General features: G+C 48.1%; 1 protein-coding gene across 3 annotated transcripts in view; it reads right to left on the reverse strand.

Annotated features, from left to right (window-relative positions):
• LOC136631999 (uncharacterized) overlaps window positions 1–17,104 on the reverse strand; it is an 83,085-nt gene extending 65,981 nt beyond the window's left edge. Inside the window, exon 1 of one of the 3 annotated variants that reach the window (XM_066606528.1) lies at window positions 16,957–17,104. In XM_066606528.1, coding sequence (XP_066462625.1) covers window positions 16,957–16,993 — 37 coding nt within the window. In that variant the 5' untranslated portion in view covers window positions 16,994–17,104. Of the gene's footprint in view, window positions 1–15,037; window positions 15,221–15,922; window positions 16,079–16,956 lie in introns of those variants that run through there. The other 2 variants (XM_066606529.1, XM_066606527.1) reach the window with 2 other exon arrangements.
• Between the last annotated feature and the right edge of the window lie 876 nt (window positions 17,105–17,980).

Consider the following 17,980-nt stretch of genomic DNA (forward strand, 5'->3'; position numbering starts at 1 on the left):
CCACATAAGAAGGAACCAATATAGCACATGAGACAACTCCTTCGAAGGAAGGAGCCCAAGGTGTTGCTCGGAACTCACCGCCCCTTCCACTCCCTTCCTGTACTTTCAACCCTTACTCCCACCCCCTCTGATATTACTGCTTTATAATATGTTTAAAAAATGCGGGTGATCTCCGACCCGGCGTCTGCCAAAACAAGCGTCCTTCTCTTCGCCTGATATTTAAACGGCTATAGAGGAGATGCGACAAGATGCTGAGCTGCAGATCAACCAGAAGTTAATAAAAGTTACTTGCTAACATTCTATAGATATTAAAGGGGTTGTCCCGCGCCGAAACGGGTTTTTTTGTTTTTCAATAGCCCCCCCGTTCGGCGCGAGACAAACCCGATGCAGGGGTTAAAAAAGAAAACCGGATAGTGCTTACCTGAATTCCCGCGCTCCGGTGACTTCTTACTTACCTTGTGAAGATGGCCGCCGGGATCTTCACCCTCGGTGGACCGCAGGTCTTCTTTGCGGTCCATTGCTGATTCCAGCCTCCTGATTGGCTGGAATCGGCACGTGACGGGGCGGAGCTACGAGGAGCCGCTCTCCGGCACGAGCGGCCCCATTCAGAAAAGAAGAAGACCGGACTGCGCAAGCGCGTCTAATCCGGCGATTAGACGCTGAAAATTAGACGGCACCATGGAGACGAGGACGCTAGCAACGGAACAGGTAAGTGAATAACTTCTGTATGGCTCATAATTAATGCACGATGTACATTACAAAGTGCATTAATATGGCCATACAGAAGTGCTGAACCCCACTTTGTTTCGCGGGACAACCCCTTTAAGAGTTACTGTGAATAAAATATAGAACCGCATACTGTCTTCTCACAAAGTATGTAAAATCAAAGTATGTATATTCAAAAATCTTATCAATAAAAAAAAGACAATAGACAGTAATGTCACTGTGCAAGAATAAACCCACAGCGATGTCACAGTACAAGGATAGTAGACAATGATGTAACAGTAAAGCAAAAATGTACAGAGTGATGTCACAGTACAAGAATGAACTTACAGAGATACTATACAAAGTGATATCACATTGCAGGAATAATAGGGGGGTTCCATAGGGGGGTTTGTGTACTTTAACATCACGTAATAACTAGAGATGAGCGAGCACCAAAATGCTCGGGTGCTCATTACTCGAGTCGAACTTTCCGCGATGCTCGAAGGGTTCGTTTCGAGTAACAAACCCCATTGAAGTCAATGGGCGAGTCGAGCATTTTTGTATTTCGCCGATGCTCGCTAAGGTTTTCATTTGTGAAAATCTGGGAAATTCAAGAAAGTGATGGGAACGACACAGAAACGGATATGGCAGGCGAGGGGCTACATGTTGGGCTGCATCTCAAGTTCCCAGGTCCCACTATTAAGCCACAATAGCGGCAAGAGTGGGCCCACCCCCTCCCAACAATTTTTACTTCTGAAAAACCCTCATTAGCAAGGCATACCTTAGCTAAGCACCACACTACCTCCAACAAAGTACAATCACTGCCTGCGGGACACACCGCTGCCACTTCTCCTGGGTTACATGCTGCCCAACCCCCCCGCACGACCCAGTGTCCACAGGGCACACCAAAGTGTCCCTGCGCAGCCTTCAGCTGCCCTCATGCCACACGCTGGCCTCATAGCCACACCACCCTCATGTCTATTTATAAGTGTGTCTGCCATGAGGAGGAACCGGAGGCACACACTGCAGAGGGTTGGCAGGGCCAGGCAGCGACCCTCTTTAAAAGGGGCGGGGCGATAGCCCCCCATGCTGTACAGAAGCAATGAGAAATCCAATCCTGTGCCACCTCCATCAGGAGCTGCACACGTGGGCATAGCAATGGGGAACCCATGTGCCACACACTATTCATTCTGTCAAGGTGTCGCATAGCTCAATCGACACTGCAAGGGGAAAGCCGTCTGCGCTCTGCCCCCTACCCAAGTCAGTCAGTGTCTTTGTGCCAGACAGGTCAAACACTGCGATGGGAGCTAAGTTTGCACCAACAGCATAGGTGGGTCCTAGGAAACCCAAGACATGAACCAAAAATTGATCTGACCGGCCAAACATGGCAGACTTGCACCGCGCCCACGACATAGGCCTCGGCCCACAGCTTCAGCAATCCTAGGAAGGAAGCGGACTTTCACTGCACCCAGGAAATAGGCCTCTGCACAAACCCTCAGCAATCGTGGGCCTACAGCGGACTCCTATGCTAGCGTAGCTGTGCACGTCTCATTAGCGCTGTATTGCTCCTGTAGTTTGTCCCAATGCAGTGCCCCGGATAGTAGAGCTAACGTCAGATTAAATACAGGTGGGCTTCGGCCCACACTGCATGCCCCAGTCAGACCGGGTTTTTTTATAAATAGTCACAGGCAGGTACAACTCCGCAATGGGAATTCCGTGTGCACCCACAGCATGGGTGGCTCCCTGGAACCCACCGGCGGTACATAAACAAATCCCATTGCAGTGCACAGCACAGCTGAGGTAACGTCAGATTAAATGCTGGTGGACTTCGGCCCACATTGCATGCCCCAGTCAGACTGGGGTTCTTTATAAGTAGACACATGCAGTTACAACTCCGTGTGGACCGACAGCATAGGTGGGTCCCAGGAAGCCACCGGCGGTACATAAATATATCCCATTTCAGTGCCCAGCACAGCTGAGATAACGTCAGATTAAATGCAGGTGGGCTTCAGCCCACACTGCATGCCCCAGTCTGACCGGGGTTTTTAATACATAGACACAGGCAGGTACAAATCCCTAATGTGAAGTCCGTGTGAACCCAAAGCATGGGTGGCTCCCTGGAACCCACCGGCGGTACATAAACAAATCCCATTGCAGTGCCCTGGACAGCAGAGCTAACGTCAGATACAATACAGGTGTGCTTCGGCCCACAGTGCATGACCTAGTAGCGCGGTTTTATTTAGTTGGTTTTCGGAATGTGGCCAGGATAAAGTGGGCCGTGGCAGGGGGATGGTGGGGGGGCTCTCTTGTTGTGTCGTTAAAGGTGAAATTCTTGGACTGCCACCAGACGAACCAATGCAAAGGTATTTGCCAAGAATGTTTTCATTGCTGGAGGAGGAGGGGGATGTTTTGGAGGCACTATGTGTCCTCTCCACGTGTCCGTGGTTATATGCACCTTAACAGTAACTGCGTTGGTGGGAATGTGGTGGCGACTGCGGACCTAGTAGCGTGGTTTTATTTAGTTGGTTTTCGGAATGTGGCCAGGATTAAGTGGGCCGTGGCGGGGGGATGGTGGGGGGGCTTTCTTGTTGTGTCGGTAAAGGTGAAATTCTTGGACTGCCACCAGACGGACCAATGCAAAGGTATTTGTCAAGAATGTTTTCATTGTTGGAGGAGGAGGGGGATGTTTTTGAGGCACTACGTGTCCTCTCCACGTGTCCGTGGTTATATGCACCTTAACAGTAACCGCATTGGTGGGAAATGGCCTCGCCACCATCATGTCTTTGGGAAGCCTCCGTTTCCACACCCCAGTGACATAGCATTAGCAGCGGTATAGTCAGAGTCCAGAATTAGTAACATTTCAGCGGTAGCATTAGGGACAGGCCCCAGTAACATATCACTAGCAGCATTATAGGGGGAGCACAGTATTAGTTCCACTTCAGTAGTAGTAGCAGTCCATACAGGCCCCAGTAACAATTCCGAAGCAGCAGTATAGGGGGAGCACAGTTTTAGTTCCATTTCAGTAATAGTAGCACTCAAGACAAGCCCCAGTAACAATTCCGAAGCAGCAGTATAGGAGGAGCACAGTCTTAGTTCCATTTCAGTAATAGTAGCACTCAAGACAGGCCCCAGTAACAATTCCGAAGCAGCAGTATAGGGGGAGCACAGTATTAGTTCCATTTCAGTAGTAGTAGCAGTCAAGACAGGCCCCAGTAACAATTCCGAAGCAGCAGTATAGGGGGAGCACAGTCTTAGTTCCATTTCAGTAAAAGTAGCACTCAAGACAGGCCCCAGTAACAATTCTGAAGCAGCAGTATAGGGGGAGCACAGTATTAGTTCCATTTCAGTAGTAGTAGCAGTCAAGACAGGCCCCAGTAAAAATTCTGAAGCAGCAGTATAGGGGGAGCACAGTCTTAGTTCCATTTCAGTAATAGCAGCACTCAAGACAGGCCCCAGTAACAATTCCGAAGCAGCAGTATAGGGGGAGCACAGTCTTAGTTCCATTTCAGTTATAGTAGCACTCAAGACAGGCCCCAGTAACAATTCTGAAGCAGCAGTATAGGGGGAGCACTGTATTAGTTCCATTTTAGTAGTAGTAGCAGTCAAGACAGGCCCCAGTAACAATTCCGAAGCAGCAGTATAAAGGGAGCACAGTCTTAGTTCCATTTCAGTAATAGTAGCAGTCTAGACAGGCCCCAGTAACAATTCTGAAGCAGCAGTATAGGGGGAGCACAGTATTAGTTCCATTTCAGTAGTAGCAGTCAAGACAGGCCACAGTAACATTCCCGTTGCAGCAGTTTAGGGAGATAACAGTCTCTTTCACATTTCAGTAGTTGCAGTATAGACAAGGCCCCAGTTACATTTATGTAGCAAAAGTGTAGGCCAAGCCCACACACCTTGCTGTAGCATGAGTGCAGGTGAAACGCATAAAAATTACTAGGATTACACTGTAGGCGAGGGCCCAAAAAAATTGGTGTACCAACAGTACTAATGTACCTCAGAAAAATTGCCCATGCCCAACCAAGAGGGCAGGTGAAACCCATTAATCGCTTTGGTTACTGTGGCTTAATTTGTAACTAGGCCTGGAGGCAGCCCAGTTAAAATAAAAATTGGTTCAGGTGCAAGTTTCAACGCTTTAATGAGAACTGAAACATATAAACATTGTTTACAAAAGTTATATGACTGAGCCTTGTGGGCCTAAGAAAAATTGCCCGTCCGGCGTGATTACGTGAGGTTTCAGGAGGAGGAGCAGGAGGAGGAGGATGAATATAATACACAGATTGATGAAGCTAAAAGGTCCCTGTTTTTTATGGTGATAGAGAACGATGCTTCCATCCGCGGGTGCAGCCTACGTATTGTTTAGGTATCGCTGCTGTCCGCTGGTGGAGAAGAGAAGTCTGGGGAAATCCAGGCTTTGTTCATCTTTATAAGTGTAAGCCTGTTGGCACTGTCAGTTGACAGGCGGGTATGCTTATCCGTGATGATTCCCCCAGCCACACTAAACACCCTCTCTCACAAGACGCTAGCCGCAGGACAAGCAAGCACCTCCAGGGCATACAACGCGAGTTCAGGCCACGTGTCCAGCTTCGACACCCAGTAGTTGTAGGCAGCAGAGGCGTCACGGAGGACGGTCGTGCGATCGGCTACGTACTCCCTCACCATCCTTTTACAGTGCTCCCGCCAACTCAGCCTTGACTGGGGAGCGGTGGCACAGTCTTGCTGGGGAGCCATAAAGCTGGCAAAGGCCTTGGAGAGTGTTCCCCTGCCTGCACTATACATGCTGCCTTATCTGCGCGCCTCCCCTGCTACCGGACCCTCGGAACTGCGCCTTCTGCCACTAGCACTGTCGGATGGGAATTTTACCATCAGTTTGTCCGCCAGGGTCCTGTGGTATAGCATCACTCTCGAACCCCTTTCCTCTTCGGGTATGAGAGTGGAAAAGTTCTCCTTATACCGTGGGTCGAGCAGTGTGTACACCCAGTAATCCATAGTGGCCAGAATGCGTGTATTGCGAGGGTCACGAGAAAGGCATCCTAACATGAAGTCAGCCATGTGTGCCAGGGTACCTGTACACAAAACATGGCTGTCCTCACTAGGAAGATCACTTTCAGGATCCTCCCCCTCCTCCTCCTTCTCAGGCCATTCACGCTGAAAGGATGACAGGCAAGCAGCATGGGTACCCTCAGCAGTGGGCCAAGCTGTCTCTTCCCCCCCCTCCTCCTCAACGCGCTGAGATATAGACATGAGGGTGCTCTGACTATCCAGCAACATACTGTCTTCCCCCGCCTCCGTTTCCGAGCGCAAAGCGTCTGCCTTTATGCTTTGCAGGGAACTTCTCAAGAGGCATAGCAGAGGAATGGTGACGCTAATGATTGCAGCATCCCCGCTCACCATCTGAGTAGACTCCTCAAAGTTTCCAAGGACCTGGCAGATGGCTGCCAACCAGGCCCACTCTTCTGTAAAGAATTGAGGAGGCTGACTCCCACTACGCCGCCCATGTTGGAGTTGGTATTCCACTAAAGCTCTACGCTGTTCATAGAGCCTGGCCAACATGTGCAGCGTAGAGTTCCACCGTGTGGGCACGTCGCACAGTAGTCGGTGCACTGGCAGATTAAACCGATGTTGCAGGGTGCACAGGGTGGCAGCGTCCGTGTGGGACTTGCGGAAGTGTGCGCAGAGCCGGCGCACCTTTCCGAGCAGGTCTGACAAGCGTGGGTAGCTTTTCAGAAAGCGCTGAACCACCAAATTAAAGACGTGGGCGAGGCATGGCACGTGCGTGAGGCTGCAGAGCTGCAGAGCCGCCACCAGGTTACGGCCGTTGTCACACACGACCATGCCCGGTTGGAGGCTCAGCGGCGAAAGCCAGCGGTCGGTCTGCTCTGTCAGACCCTGCAGCAGTTCGTGGGCAGTGTGCCTCTTCTCTCCTAAGCTGAGTAGTTTCAGCACGGCCTGCTGACGCTTGCCCACCGCTGTGCTGCCACGCAGCACGACACCGACTGCTGGCGACGGGCTGCTGCTGACACATCTTGATTGCGAGACAGAGGTTGCGTAAGAGGAGGAGGAGGAGGAAGAGGAGGAGGGTGGTTTATTGGAGGAAGCATTCACCGCCGCAGATACCAGCACCGAGCTGGGGCCCGCAATTCTGGGATTGGGTAGGACGTGAGCGGTCCCAGACTCTGACTCAGTCCTAGCCTCCACTAAATTCACCCAATGTGCCGTCAGGGAGATATAGTGGCCCTGCCCGCTGTGCTTGTCCACGTGTCCGTTGTTAAGTGGACCTTGGCAGTAACCGCGTTGGTGAGGGCGCGTACAATGTTGCCGGAGACATGTTCGTGCAGGGCTGGCACGGCACATCGGGAAAAGTAGTGGCGACTGGGAAGCCTCCGTTTCCACAAGCCTATAAGGCAGCATCTCCAGGCTGATAAATTTGGCTATGTGCACGTTTAACGCTTGAGCGTGTGGGTGCGTGGTGGCGTACTTGCGCTTGCGCTCAAACAGTTGCGCTAGCGATGGCTGGACGCTGCGCTGAGAGACATTGCTGAATGGGGCCGAGGACAGCGGAGGTGAGGGTGTGGATGCCGGCCGGGAGACGGTCGTGCCTGTGTCCTGAGAGGGAGGTTGGATCTCAGTGGCAGGTTGGTGCACAGGGGGAGATGCAGTGGTGCAAACCGGAGGCGGTGAACGGCCTTCATCCCACCTTGTGGGGTGCTTGGCCATCATATGCCTGCGCATGCTGGTAGTGGTGAGGCTGGTGGTGGTGGCTCCCCGGCTGATCTTCGCGCGACAAACCTTGCACATCACAGTTCGTCGGTCGTCTGCACTCTCAGTGAAAAACTGCCACACCTTTGAGCACCTCTGTCTCTGCAAGGTGGCATGGCGCGAGGGGGCGCTTTGGGAAACAGTTGGTGGATTATTCGGTCTGGCCCTGCCTCTACCCCTGGCCACCGCACTGCCTCTTCCAACCTGCCCTGCTGCTGCATTTGCCTCCCCCTCTGAAGACCTGTCCTCAGTAGGCTTAGCAAACCAGGTGGGGTCAGTCACCTCATCGTCCAGCTGCTCTTCTTCCGAATCCTCTGTGCGCTCCTCCCTCGGACTTACTGCCCTTACTATTACCTCACTGATAGACAACTGTGTCTCATCGTCATCGTCCTCCTGGCCCACTGAAAGCTCTTGAGACAGTTGCCGGAAGTCCCCAGCCTCATCCCCCGGACCCCGGGAACTTTCCAAAGGTTGGGCATCGGTCACGACAAACTCCTCCGGTGGGAGAGGAACCATTGCTGCCCAATCTGGGCAGGGGCCCGAGAACAGTTCCTGGGAGTCTGCCTGCTCCTCAGAATGTGTCATTTTAATGGAGTGAGAAGGCTGGGAGGAAAGAGGAGCAGCAGCCAGAGGATTCAGAGTTGCAGCAGTGGACGGCGCAGAGGACTGGGTGGTCGATAGATTGGTGGATGCACTTTCTGCCATCCACGACAGGACCTGCTCACACTGCTCAGTTTCTAATAAAGGTCTACCGCGTGGACCCATTAATTGTGAGATGAATCTGGGGACCCCAGAGACTTGCCTCTCTCCTAATCCCGCAGCAGTCGGCTGCGATACACCTGGACCAGGAGCTCGGCCTGTGCCCACACCCTGACTTGGGCCTCCGCGTCCTCGCCCGCGTCCACGTCCTCTAGGCCTACCCCTACCCCTCAGCATGGTGTATTACGAGTAGAGCAGAAACAGAACGCTGCAATTACATGTGCCACTTATTGGCCTGTGGTTGGAGGCTGACTTCCCTTACGGAACGCACAGCAGAGCCAGGAAACAATTATGCGTAAGCCTGCTGTAACGCTTAGCAGGGTAATAATGAGCGACTACTACCCCCAGCAGACACTTAGTAAACTGAAGACGGTCACAGGCAGCCCAAATATAGTATTTTTTAACCAATTTTTGTGAAAAAGCACACTGCCTGTGATATAGCCTGTATAAGGATTTCCCTGTTGGAGGATGACTGTGGTTATTTAAAGCACAGTGCAGCCAGAAAAAAATATGCGCAAGGCTGCAGTAATACCTAGCTGGGTAATAGTTAGCGACTACTACCCCCAGCAGACACTTAGTAAACTGAAGACGGTCACAGGCAGCCCAAATATAGTTTTTTTTTACAATTTTTTGGAAAAAGCCCACTGCCTATATAGCCTGGATACCTCTTTCCCTGCCTCACCAGTACAGCCCCTATACTCTGTAAAATGACTGCAGACTGAGGACGCTATGGTCTGCACGCCCGATATATATAGAAAAAAAAATAAATTGTGCAACACTGCTAAAAGCAGCCTCAACAGTACTGCACACGGTCAGATGTGGCCCTAAGAAGGACCGTTGGGGTTCTTGAAGACGAATATAACACCTAACACTCTCCCTATAGCAGCTACAGCAAGACAGCACTTTCCCTGATCTCTGTCAGAATGCATCTGTGGTGAGCCACGGGCGGGGCAGATTTTAATACTCGGGTGTCACCTGATCTCTCCAGCCACTCACTGCAGGGGGGTGGTATAGGGCTGGAATGTCACAGGAGGAAGTTGTAATGCCTTCCCTGTCTTTCTATTGGCCAGAAAAGCGCGCACATTTCTCTGGGAAGGAAATTAAAGTGTCTCTAACATCGCGTCGTGTTCATCTCGAGTAACGAGCATCTCGAGTACCCTAATACTCAAACGAGTATCAAGCTCGGACGAGTACGCTCGCTCATCTGTAGTGATGACACAGTGTAGGTAAAATGCTCAAAGTCATGTCACGGTACTAGAATAGACTCACAATAAAGTCACAGAACAGGAAGAATGTACAAAGTGATGTCACAGTACAGGGATAATTGTGATGTCACAATACTAAAATAGACTCACAGTGATGTCATAGTACAGGGATAATAGTGATGTGACAGTACTGGGAACATGTACACAGTGATATCACAGTACAAGGATAATTGTGATGTCACAGTATAGGGAACGTGTACACACTGATGTCACAGTACTCAAATAGGCTCACAGTGATGTCATAGTACAGGGAGACTTTACAAAGTAATGTCACAGTACAAAAAGAATGTCCATAGTCATGTCACAGTACTGAGATTATAGTGATGTTACAGTATAGAGACAATGCACACAGTGATGTCACAGTTCTAGAATAGGCTCACAGTGATGTCATAATACAGGGATAATAGTGATATTACAATACTGGGAACACGTACACAGTGATGTCACAGTACAGGGATAATTGTGATGTCACAATAAAGGGGACATGTACACAGTAATGTCACAATAAAGGAAAAATACACAGTGATGTTGCAGTACTCAAATAACTCACAGTGATGTCACAGTACAGGGAGACTTTACAAAGTAATGTCACAGTACAAGAAGAATATCCACAGTGATGTCACAGTACTGAGATATTAGTGATGTTACAGTTTAGGGATAATGCATACAGTGATGTCACAGTACTAGAATAGACTCACAGTGAAGTCACAGTAGAGGCAAAACTTACAGAGTACAAGAATACAATCGCAGTACTTGGAGAATATACTGTACACAGAGATGTCACATTCTAGGGAGACTGTACACGGTGATATCAGTACAGCGATAATGTAATCAATGATGTCACAGTACAGAGATAATACACACATTGATGTCACAATACAGGGATTATGAACAGAGTGATGTCACAGAATAATGTATTCTGAGTTGTTCCAGGACAGGGACTGTACGGTGACATCACATTATAGGGTATTGTACAGAGGTGTTTATGTAGTGGCCAGAAGTCTTTGTTGCTGGCCCCTCGATAAGTGTCATACATGAAATGTCTTTTGCAGATGTACTGTGCAAAGTTGTCTAGTCATTTTGTTATGTGTATTGCACAGCAGCAGCAAGTGAGAGGTTAAAGGGGTTGTCCCGCGCCGAAACGTTTTTTTTTTTTTCAATAGCCCCCCCGTTCGGCGCGAGACAAACCCGATGCATGTGTTGAAAAAAAAAACGGATAGTACTTATCCGAATCCCCGCGCTCCGGTGACTTCTTACTTACCTTGCGAAGATGGCCGCCGGGATCTTCACCCTCGGTGGACCGCAGGTCTTCTGTGCGGTCCATTGCCGATTCCAGCCTCCTGATTGGCTGGAATCGGCACACGTGACGGGGCGGAGCTACGAGGAGCAGCTCTCCAGCACGAGCAGCCCCATTCAACACGGAGAAGACCGGACTGCGCAAGCGCGTCTAATCGGGCGATTAGACGCTGAAAATTAGACGGCACCATGGAGACGAGGACGCTAGCAACGGAACAGGTAAGTGAATAACTTCTGTATGGCTCATAATTAATGCACAATGTACATTACAAAGTGCATTAATATGGCCATACAGAAGTGTATACCCCAACTTTGTTTCGCGGGACAACCCCTTTAATGTTTGCATGAGACTGGCAGATGCCTGCAAATGTATCAATATTTGTCTAGTCACGTGATCTATATTGGCTAGACGTATGAGTGATTTGGGTGTAGTCTGGAGTTATTCCATTATCTTCTGGGTTCCTGAGAGAGAGTTCCAGCCACATGGGGGTATATTCAACCCTAATGCGGTGAAGAATGGAAGAAAAAGAGAGGTTTTCTGAGTACCCCAATGCCAGGAGCCAGCAGTGAGTGAGGAGGACAAGGAAGAGAGAGAGAGAGATTGAGAGTGAGCGAGAAGAGACACCCAAGACCACTGTGCAGAAGTACTGTTCCGTGAGAGAGTCTGTGGAGTGACCCTATCCTCCTCGGGAGAGTTCCCCTTCCAGGAGCGGTTCCTAGCATAAAACTGCAACTGCAGGACCCGTGTCATACTGTGTTTCCTCCATGACCTTCAATCTACTGTTTACCTGCACCAGTGTATTATTAACTGTATCCTGATAAAGTTCCAAGTAAAGTTTTGACCGTTCCCAGGGACCTGAGGTACGTTACACAGTTTGTGGCTCCTTTATTTACCACCGATGGTCATTCTGGTGGGTAACAGAATGGTGGCGTCACCCGTGACAACCTTATCTCCTGTTCTTATGTTTATTGGCCATTCCCCTCCTAGGGATGTCCGGAAAAGGCCCAGCGCTGCTCTGGCCGAAGCTATGCGTGTCCCTCCGGGAGGGAGCCTGGTAAGTGCCACCGTGACAAGTGACCACTACCCTCCCAGCTCCTCAACATATGCTCTGTGTCTGGAGTCACCTTATGGTATGCTGAATTTACACAGATCTTCATTTCCATTAAGTTATACAACTTTGTCACAATGCCAGCTCAATGCAAAATTGTGTCATCCAGTAAAAGGTATGCAGTGTGTTAAAGTATACTTCATTAATATGAGTCTATAGTTGAGGGATGGCATCTGTAGGAGGTTTACATGTTTCTAAGATAAGCTAACCCCTTAGTGACCACCCAAATGTGTTTTCACGTTCTAGGTGTCTGGGCTTTAGTCTACAGGACTGTAAAAACAGACTGGCCCTATAGAATAAAGCCCCAGGGTGTGGGAGTGTCACAGCTCCCAGCAGAAATAGAACAATAGCTCTGTAGGGCTTCCAATAGATGGTGCTGCAGAGGCATTGTTCCATCTTTCATTTGCATAATTCTCAAAGGAGCATGGATGAGCTTATGTCTCCACACCCACCCTCTATGTGCTCTCCTTACGGAAAAACGATACCCTTCCTGACCCAAGTACTAGAATAGACATACACTAATGTCACAATACAGGGAGACTTTGCAAAGTGATGTCACAATAGAGGGAACATATACACAGTGATGTCACAGTACAGGGAGCATTTTGGCATAGAAATGGTCTCTCTTAGGGCTCCCACCCACTGGCGATTTTTTTTTCCTTTGCGTTTAGCGTTTTTTCTCAAGAGCAATTAGTATTGAATGTGTTCCTGCCCACTTGCGTTTTTTTTTTTCAGTCCGTTGAAATTTTTAACATAGGAACTGTCAGTTGCATATGTGTCCTTATTTTTCTCTTAATGCACCCATGAATGTCAACGGAAATTAACGGAAAAGGCGCGAAAAAGCCGCGCCCTAAGGGTGACTACCCACTACACTTTTTTTTCACAGTGAAATTCGCAGCGTTTTTTTTTTCTGCAGGGGTCTATGGGACTTGTAATGTTAAAATCGTGATCCCGCACAATCGCAATTTACCGCGAAATCGCAATTTTGCGCGATCGCGATTTTAGCATTACAAGTCCCATAGACCCCTGCAGAAAAAAAAAACGCTGCGAATTACACAGTGAAAAAAAACCTGTAGTGGGTACTCACACTTATTGTGGACTCACACAGATGTATTTACGCGCAAAACACGGAGAATAGAACGTATTCATTTCATCGGGTTCTCACATATTATGCAATCCGTGGGCCAAAAAAAAGCTCAATATGCTCATTAACCCCTTCCCGCTCCTGGACGTACCTGGTACGTCATGGCAGCCTGGTACTTCCCGCAACATGACGTACCTGGTACGTCCTGGAGATAGCGCGGGATCACATAAGATCCCGCGCTATCCCGCAGCGGGAGCCGGCTGTCAGTCACAGCCGGCGTCCCGCTCCAACAGCGGGGGGGCATCGGAGATGCGCCCGCCGCTGTTAACCCCTTCCCTGCCGCGATCTAAGTAGATCGCGGCAGGGAAAGAGTTCACAGAGGGATCGCGATCCCTGTGTGTCTCCGGCCGGAACTCGCGATGTTATCGCGAGAGCCCGGCCTGTCACCATGGCAACAGGACGCCAGACACCGGCGTCCTGTATTGCCTGTGCCTATAATCGCTGTACAAGCGATAAGGCATGGCAGAGCAGTAGCTCTGCCATGCCTTATGACAGCGATCATAGGCACAGTGATGTAAGTCCCTCAGAGGGACTCAAATAGTGTAAAAAAAAGAAAAGAAAAGTGTAAAAAAAAGAAAAATGTAAAAAAAAAATGTAAAAAACCCCTTTTTTTATGCTTTTTCTAATATTAGCATAAAAAAAGGGAAAAAAAAACTAAAACCCCACATATTTGGTATTGACGCGTCCGTAACGACGTGTACAAAAAGTTGAACACGCTTTCTATTTTGTACGACAAAAAGCGTAAAAAAAAACGCTAAAAAACAGAGGCAAAATGCTAATTTTTAGCATTTTGCCTCACAAAAAATGCAATAAAAGTGATCAAAAAAGCCGTACATTTCCCAAAATGGTACCAATAAAAACTACAGCTCGTCTCGCAAAAAATAAGCCCTCATAGAGCTCCGTACATAGAAAAATAAAAAAGTTACATGACTTTGAATGCAGCTATAGAGAAAAAAAAAAGATTTCCAAAAAAAGGGGGTTTTATTGCAAAAAAGTGTAAAAACCTAAAAAAAATATAACAATTTTGGTATCGTTGTTACCGTACCGACCCGCAGAAAAAATTTAGTGTGTCATTTATGCTGCATGATTAACGCTGTAAAAAAAAAAAAAAAAAATCTATGGCAGAATTGATGCGTTTTCTCTCCCTGTTATCATTAAAAAAAAAAATAAAAAATTTACGATATTGTCTATATACCCAAAAGTGGCACCGATAAAAACTACAGATCGCCACGCAAAAAACGAGCCCTTATACGGCCGCGTCGACGGAAAAATAAAAAAGTTATGGCTTTTGAAAAATGGAGATGGAAAAATACCAAAAAATCGGTTGGTCCTCAACGCCAAAATAGGCCATGTCATTAAGGGGTTAAGAGTCTATGGAGGGCGGGGATGCACATCCCATACCCGTGTAATTGTGCAATACGCAACACATAGGGTAATAATTAGGCTGTGCAGCTTTTGAAATCATTGCGCAGGTGTGGCCTGCACTATGTGAATAGTCCCCAACAGTGTAAAAATTATGGTAAGATGTGCGAAAACACATACAAAGATGACTCACATCGCAAAAACGTTGCTCTACCATGTGCCTATTGGAAATATAGCCGTGTGAGTTCGCACTTAGTTGTAGAGCTGCACAACAGCTGCCTATTCTGCTACCCTGGGTGTCTATGCACAATATTGCATTATTCTTGAGTCCAGTGCAACTCCCTTCTTCATGGAAGTTAGTAAGCTGTCATGTTTAGTTCTTCCTAAATATAGATCTAACAGAACAGATGGGCATATTGCATTACTGAATCAGGATATAACACCTGTGTTAATTCTGCAACGCATATAGTTAAACAAGGTATACTACTCCAGTATAAATGATACATCAGTCACACATAGTTAGTTTGGACACTTGCAAGTCAAAATAATGTAGACTCCGAAAGAAACAATAACAATCAGTAAAAAGGTAACATTAAACCCCCACAGACAGCAACACACAAGGAATAGGGGTCACTTACTTGTTGTTGCTAGAGTAGAAAGAACACTGAAGAAGAGAAGACAGAAGGCCATGATAGTTGCGACCAGATACTGGAAAACGAAGATAAAGTCCCCTGTAGTAAAGAAGTGTGGGTGGAACTTGTTTGATGCAGAAGGGGGGGAACAAGAGTTACAGAGCGAGCCAAGCCCGTACTACACACTGAGGAGTGTGGAATCTCCCAGCAAATCACTCAACAGCAAGAAAGGCAGGAAATTTACTGAATGAGTATTTAATGACTTCCAGGCAAAGGATTCTAATTAGCAAAGTTCAAAAAGGTGGAATACAAACAACTATATTGTTTTTTGTGCTTATTTTCTCCTGGAAACATGATCTGCCTGCTCTCCTGTGTGGTGGAGTATATAGATGAGCTGTCGGCTCTCCTGAGTGGTGTAGTATATAGAGGAGCTGTCGGCTCTCCTGTGTGGTGGAGTATATAGAGGAGCTGTTGGCTCTCCTCTGTGGTGTAGTATATAGAGGAGCTGTCGGCTCTCCTGTGTGGTGTAGTATATAGAGGAACTGTTGGCTCTCCTGTGAGGTGTAGTATATAGAGGAGCTGTCCGCTCTCCTGTGTGGTGTAGTATGTAGAGGAGCTGTTGGCTCTCCTGTGTGGTGTAGTATATAGAGGAGCTGTTGGCTCTCCTGTGAGGTGTAGTATATAGAGGAGCTGTCGGCTCTCCTGAGTGGTGTAGTATATAGAGGAGCTGTCGGCTCTCCTGTGTGGTGGAGTACATATAGGAGCTGTAGGTTCTCCTGTGTGGTGTAGTATATAGAGGAGCTGTCGGCTCTCCTGTGTGGTAGAGTATATAGATGAGCTGTCAGTTCTCCTGTGTGGTATAGTATATAGGGGAGCTGTCGGTTCTCTCACCTGTCTGCAACAGGTTGTACTTGCTCCCTTCTTGCATTTATTCCGTATCCTTCCTCAAGCAGCAAATACTTTCCATCCTGAGGCACTTGATCCTAGTGGCTTTTCACTTCATATACAGACAGGAATTAGGAGCTTGGATTATGAAAGTATGAAATCCTCTGCTTTATTTCCATTTGTGCTTGTTACAATCAGGTTACTACGAACTCCCGAGAGACGCGTTTCAATCTCCTCCCATATCATAATCACCATGATTAAGATCTGGGAGAAGATCGAAACACGTCCCCCGGGAGTTTGTAGTAACCTGATTGCAACAAGCATAATTGGAAATAAAGCAGAGGATTTTATACTTTCAGAATCCAAGCTCTTATTCCTGCTAGTATATAGAGGAGCTGTCTGCTCTCCTGTGTGGTGGAGTATATAGAGGAGCTGTCTGCTCTCCTGTGTGGTGGAGTATATAGAGGAGCTGTTGGCTCTCCTGTGTGGTGTAGAATATAGAGGAGCTGTGGGCTCTCCTGTGTGGTGGAGTATATAGAGGAGCTGTTGGCTCTCCTGTGTGGTGGAGTATATAGAGGAGCTGTCTGCTCTCCTGTGTGGTGGAGTATATAGAGGAGCTGTCTGCTCTCCTGTGTGGTGGAGTATATAGAGGAGCTGTCAGCTCCCCTGTGTGATAGAGTATATAGAGGAGCTGTTGGCTCTCCTGTGTGGTGTAGAATATAGAGGAGCTGTGGGCTCTCCTGTGTGGTGTAGTATATAGAGGAGCTGTTGGCTCTCTTGTGTGGTGTAGTATATAGAGGAACTGTCGGCTCCCCTGTGTGGTGGAGTATATAGAGGAGCTGTCGGCTCCCCTGTGTGATAGAGTATATAGAGGAGCTGTCGGTTCTCCTGTGTGGTGGAGTATATAGAGGAGCTGTCGGCTTTCCTGTCTGGTGTAGTATATAGAGGAAATGTCGGTTCTCCTGTGTGGTGGAGTATATAGATGAGCTGTCAGTTCTCCTGTGTGGTATAGTATATAGAGGAGCTGCCGGCTCTCTCACCTCTCTGCAACAGGTTGTACTTGCTCCCTCCTTGCATTTATTGTGTATCCTTCCTCAAGCAGCAAATACTTTCCATCCTGTGGCACTCGATCCTAGTGGCTTTTCACTTCATGTACAGACAGGAATTAGGAGCTTGGATTATGAAAGTATGAAATACTTTGCTTTATATCCAACTGTGCTTTTTACAATCAGGTTACTACAAACTCCCGAGAGACGCGTTTCGATCTCCTCCCATATCTTAATTACCATGATTAAGTTCTGGGAAGAGATCAAAACACGTCCCCCGGGAGTTTGTAGTAACCTGATTGCAACAAGCATAATGGGATATAAAGCAGAGGATTTTATACCTTCATAATCCAAGCTCTTATTCCAGTTAGTATAGAGATGAGCTGTCTGCTCTCCTGTGTACTGTAGTATATAGAGTGACTGTCGGCTCTCCTGTGTGGTGGCGTATATAGAGGAGCTGTTGGCTCTCCTGTGTACTGTAGTATATAGAGTGACTGTCGGCTCTCCTGTGTGGTGGCGTATATAGAGGAGCTGTTGGCTCTCCTGTGTAGTTTAGAATATAGAGGGGCTGTTGGCTCTCTTGTGTGGTGTAGTATATAGAGGAGCTGTCGGCTCTCCTGTATGGTGGAGTATATAGAGGAGCTGTCAGCTCTCCTGTGTGGTGTAGTATATAGAGCAGCTTTTGGCTCTCCTGTGTGGTGTAGTATATAGAGCAGCTTTTGGCTCTCCTGTGTGGTGTAGTATATAGAGGAGCTGTCGGCTCTCCTGTGTGATGTAGTATATAGAGCAGCTTTTGGCTCTCCTGTGTGGTGTAGTATATAGAGGAGCTGTCAGCTCTCCTGTGTGGTGTAGTATATAGAGGAGCTGTCGGCTCTCCTCTGTGATGTAGTATATAGAGCAGCTTTTGGCTCTCCTGTGTGGTGTAGTATATAGAGGAGCTGTCTGCTCTCCTGTATGGTGTGGTATATAGAGAAGCTGTCAGCTCTCCCGTGTGGTGTAGTATATAGAGGAGCTGTCG

The sequence above is a fragment of the Eleutherodactylus coqui genome, chromosome 6 (assembly GCF_035609145.1).
Source record: "Eleutherodactylus coqui strain aEleCoq1 chromosome 6, aEleCoq1.hap1, whole genome shotgun sequence".
NCBI classification, from domain to species: domain Eukaryota; kingdom Metazoa; phylum Chordata; class Amphibia; order Anura; family Eleutherodactylidae; genus Eleutherodactylus; species Eleutherodactylus coqui.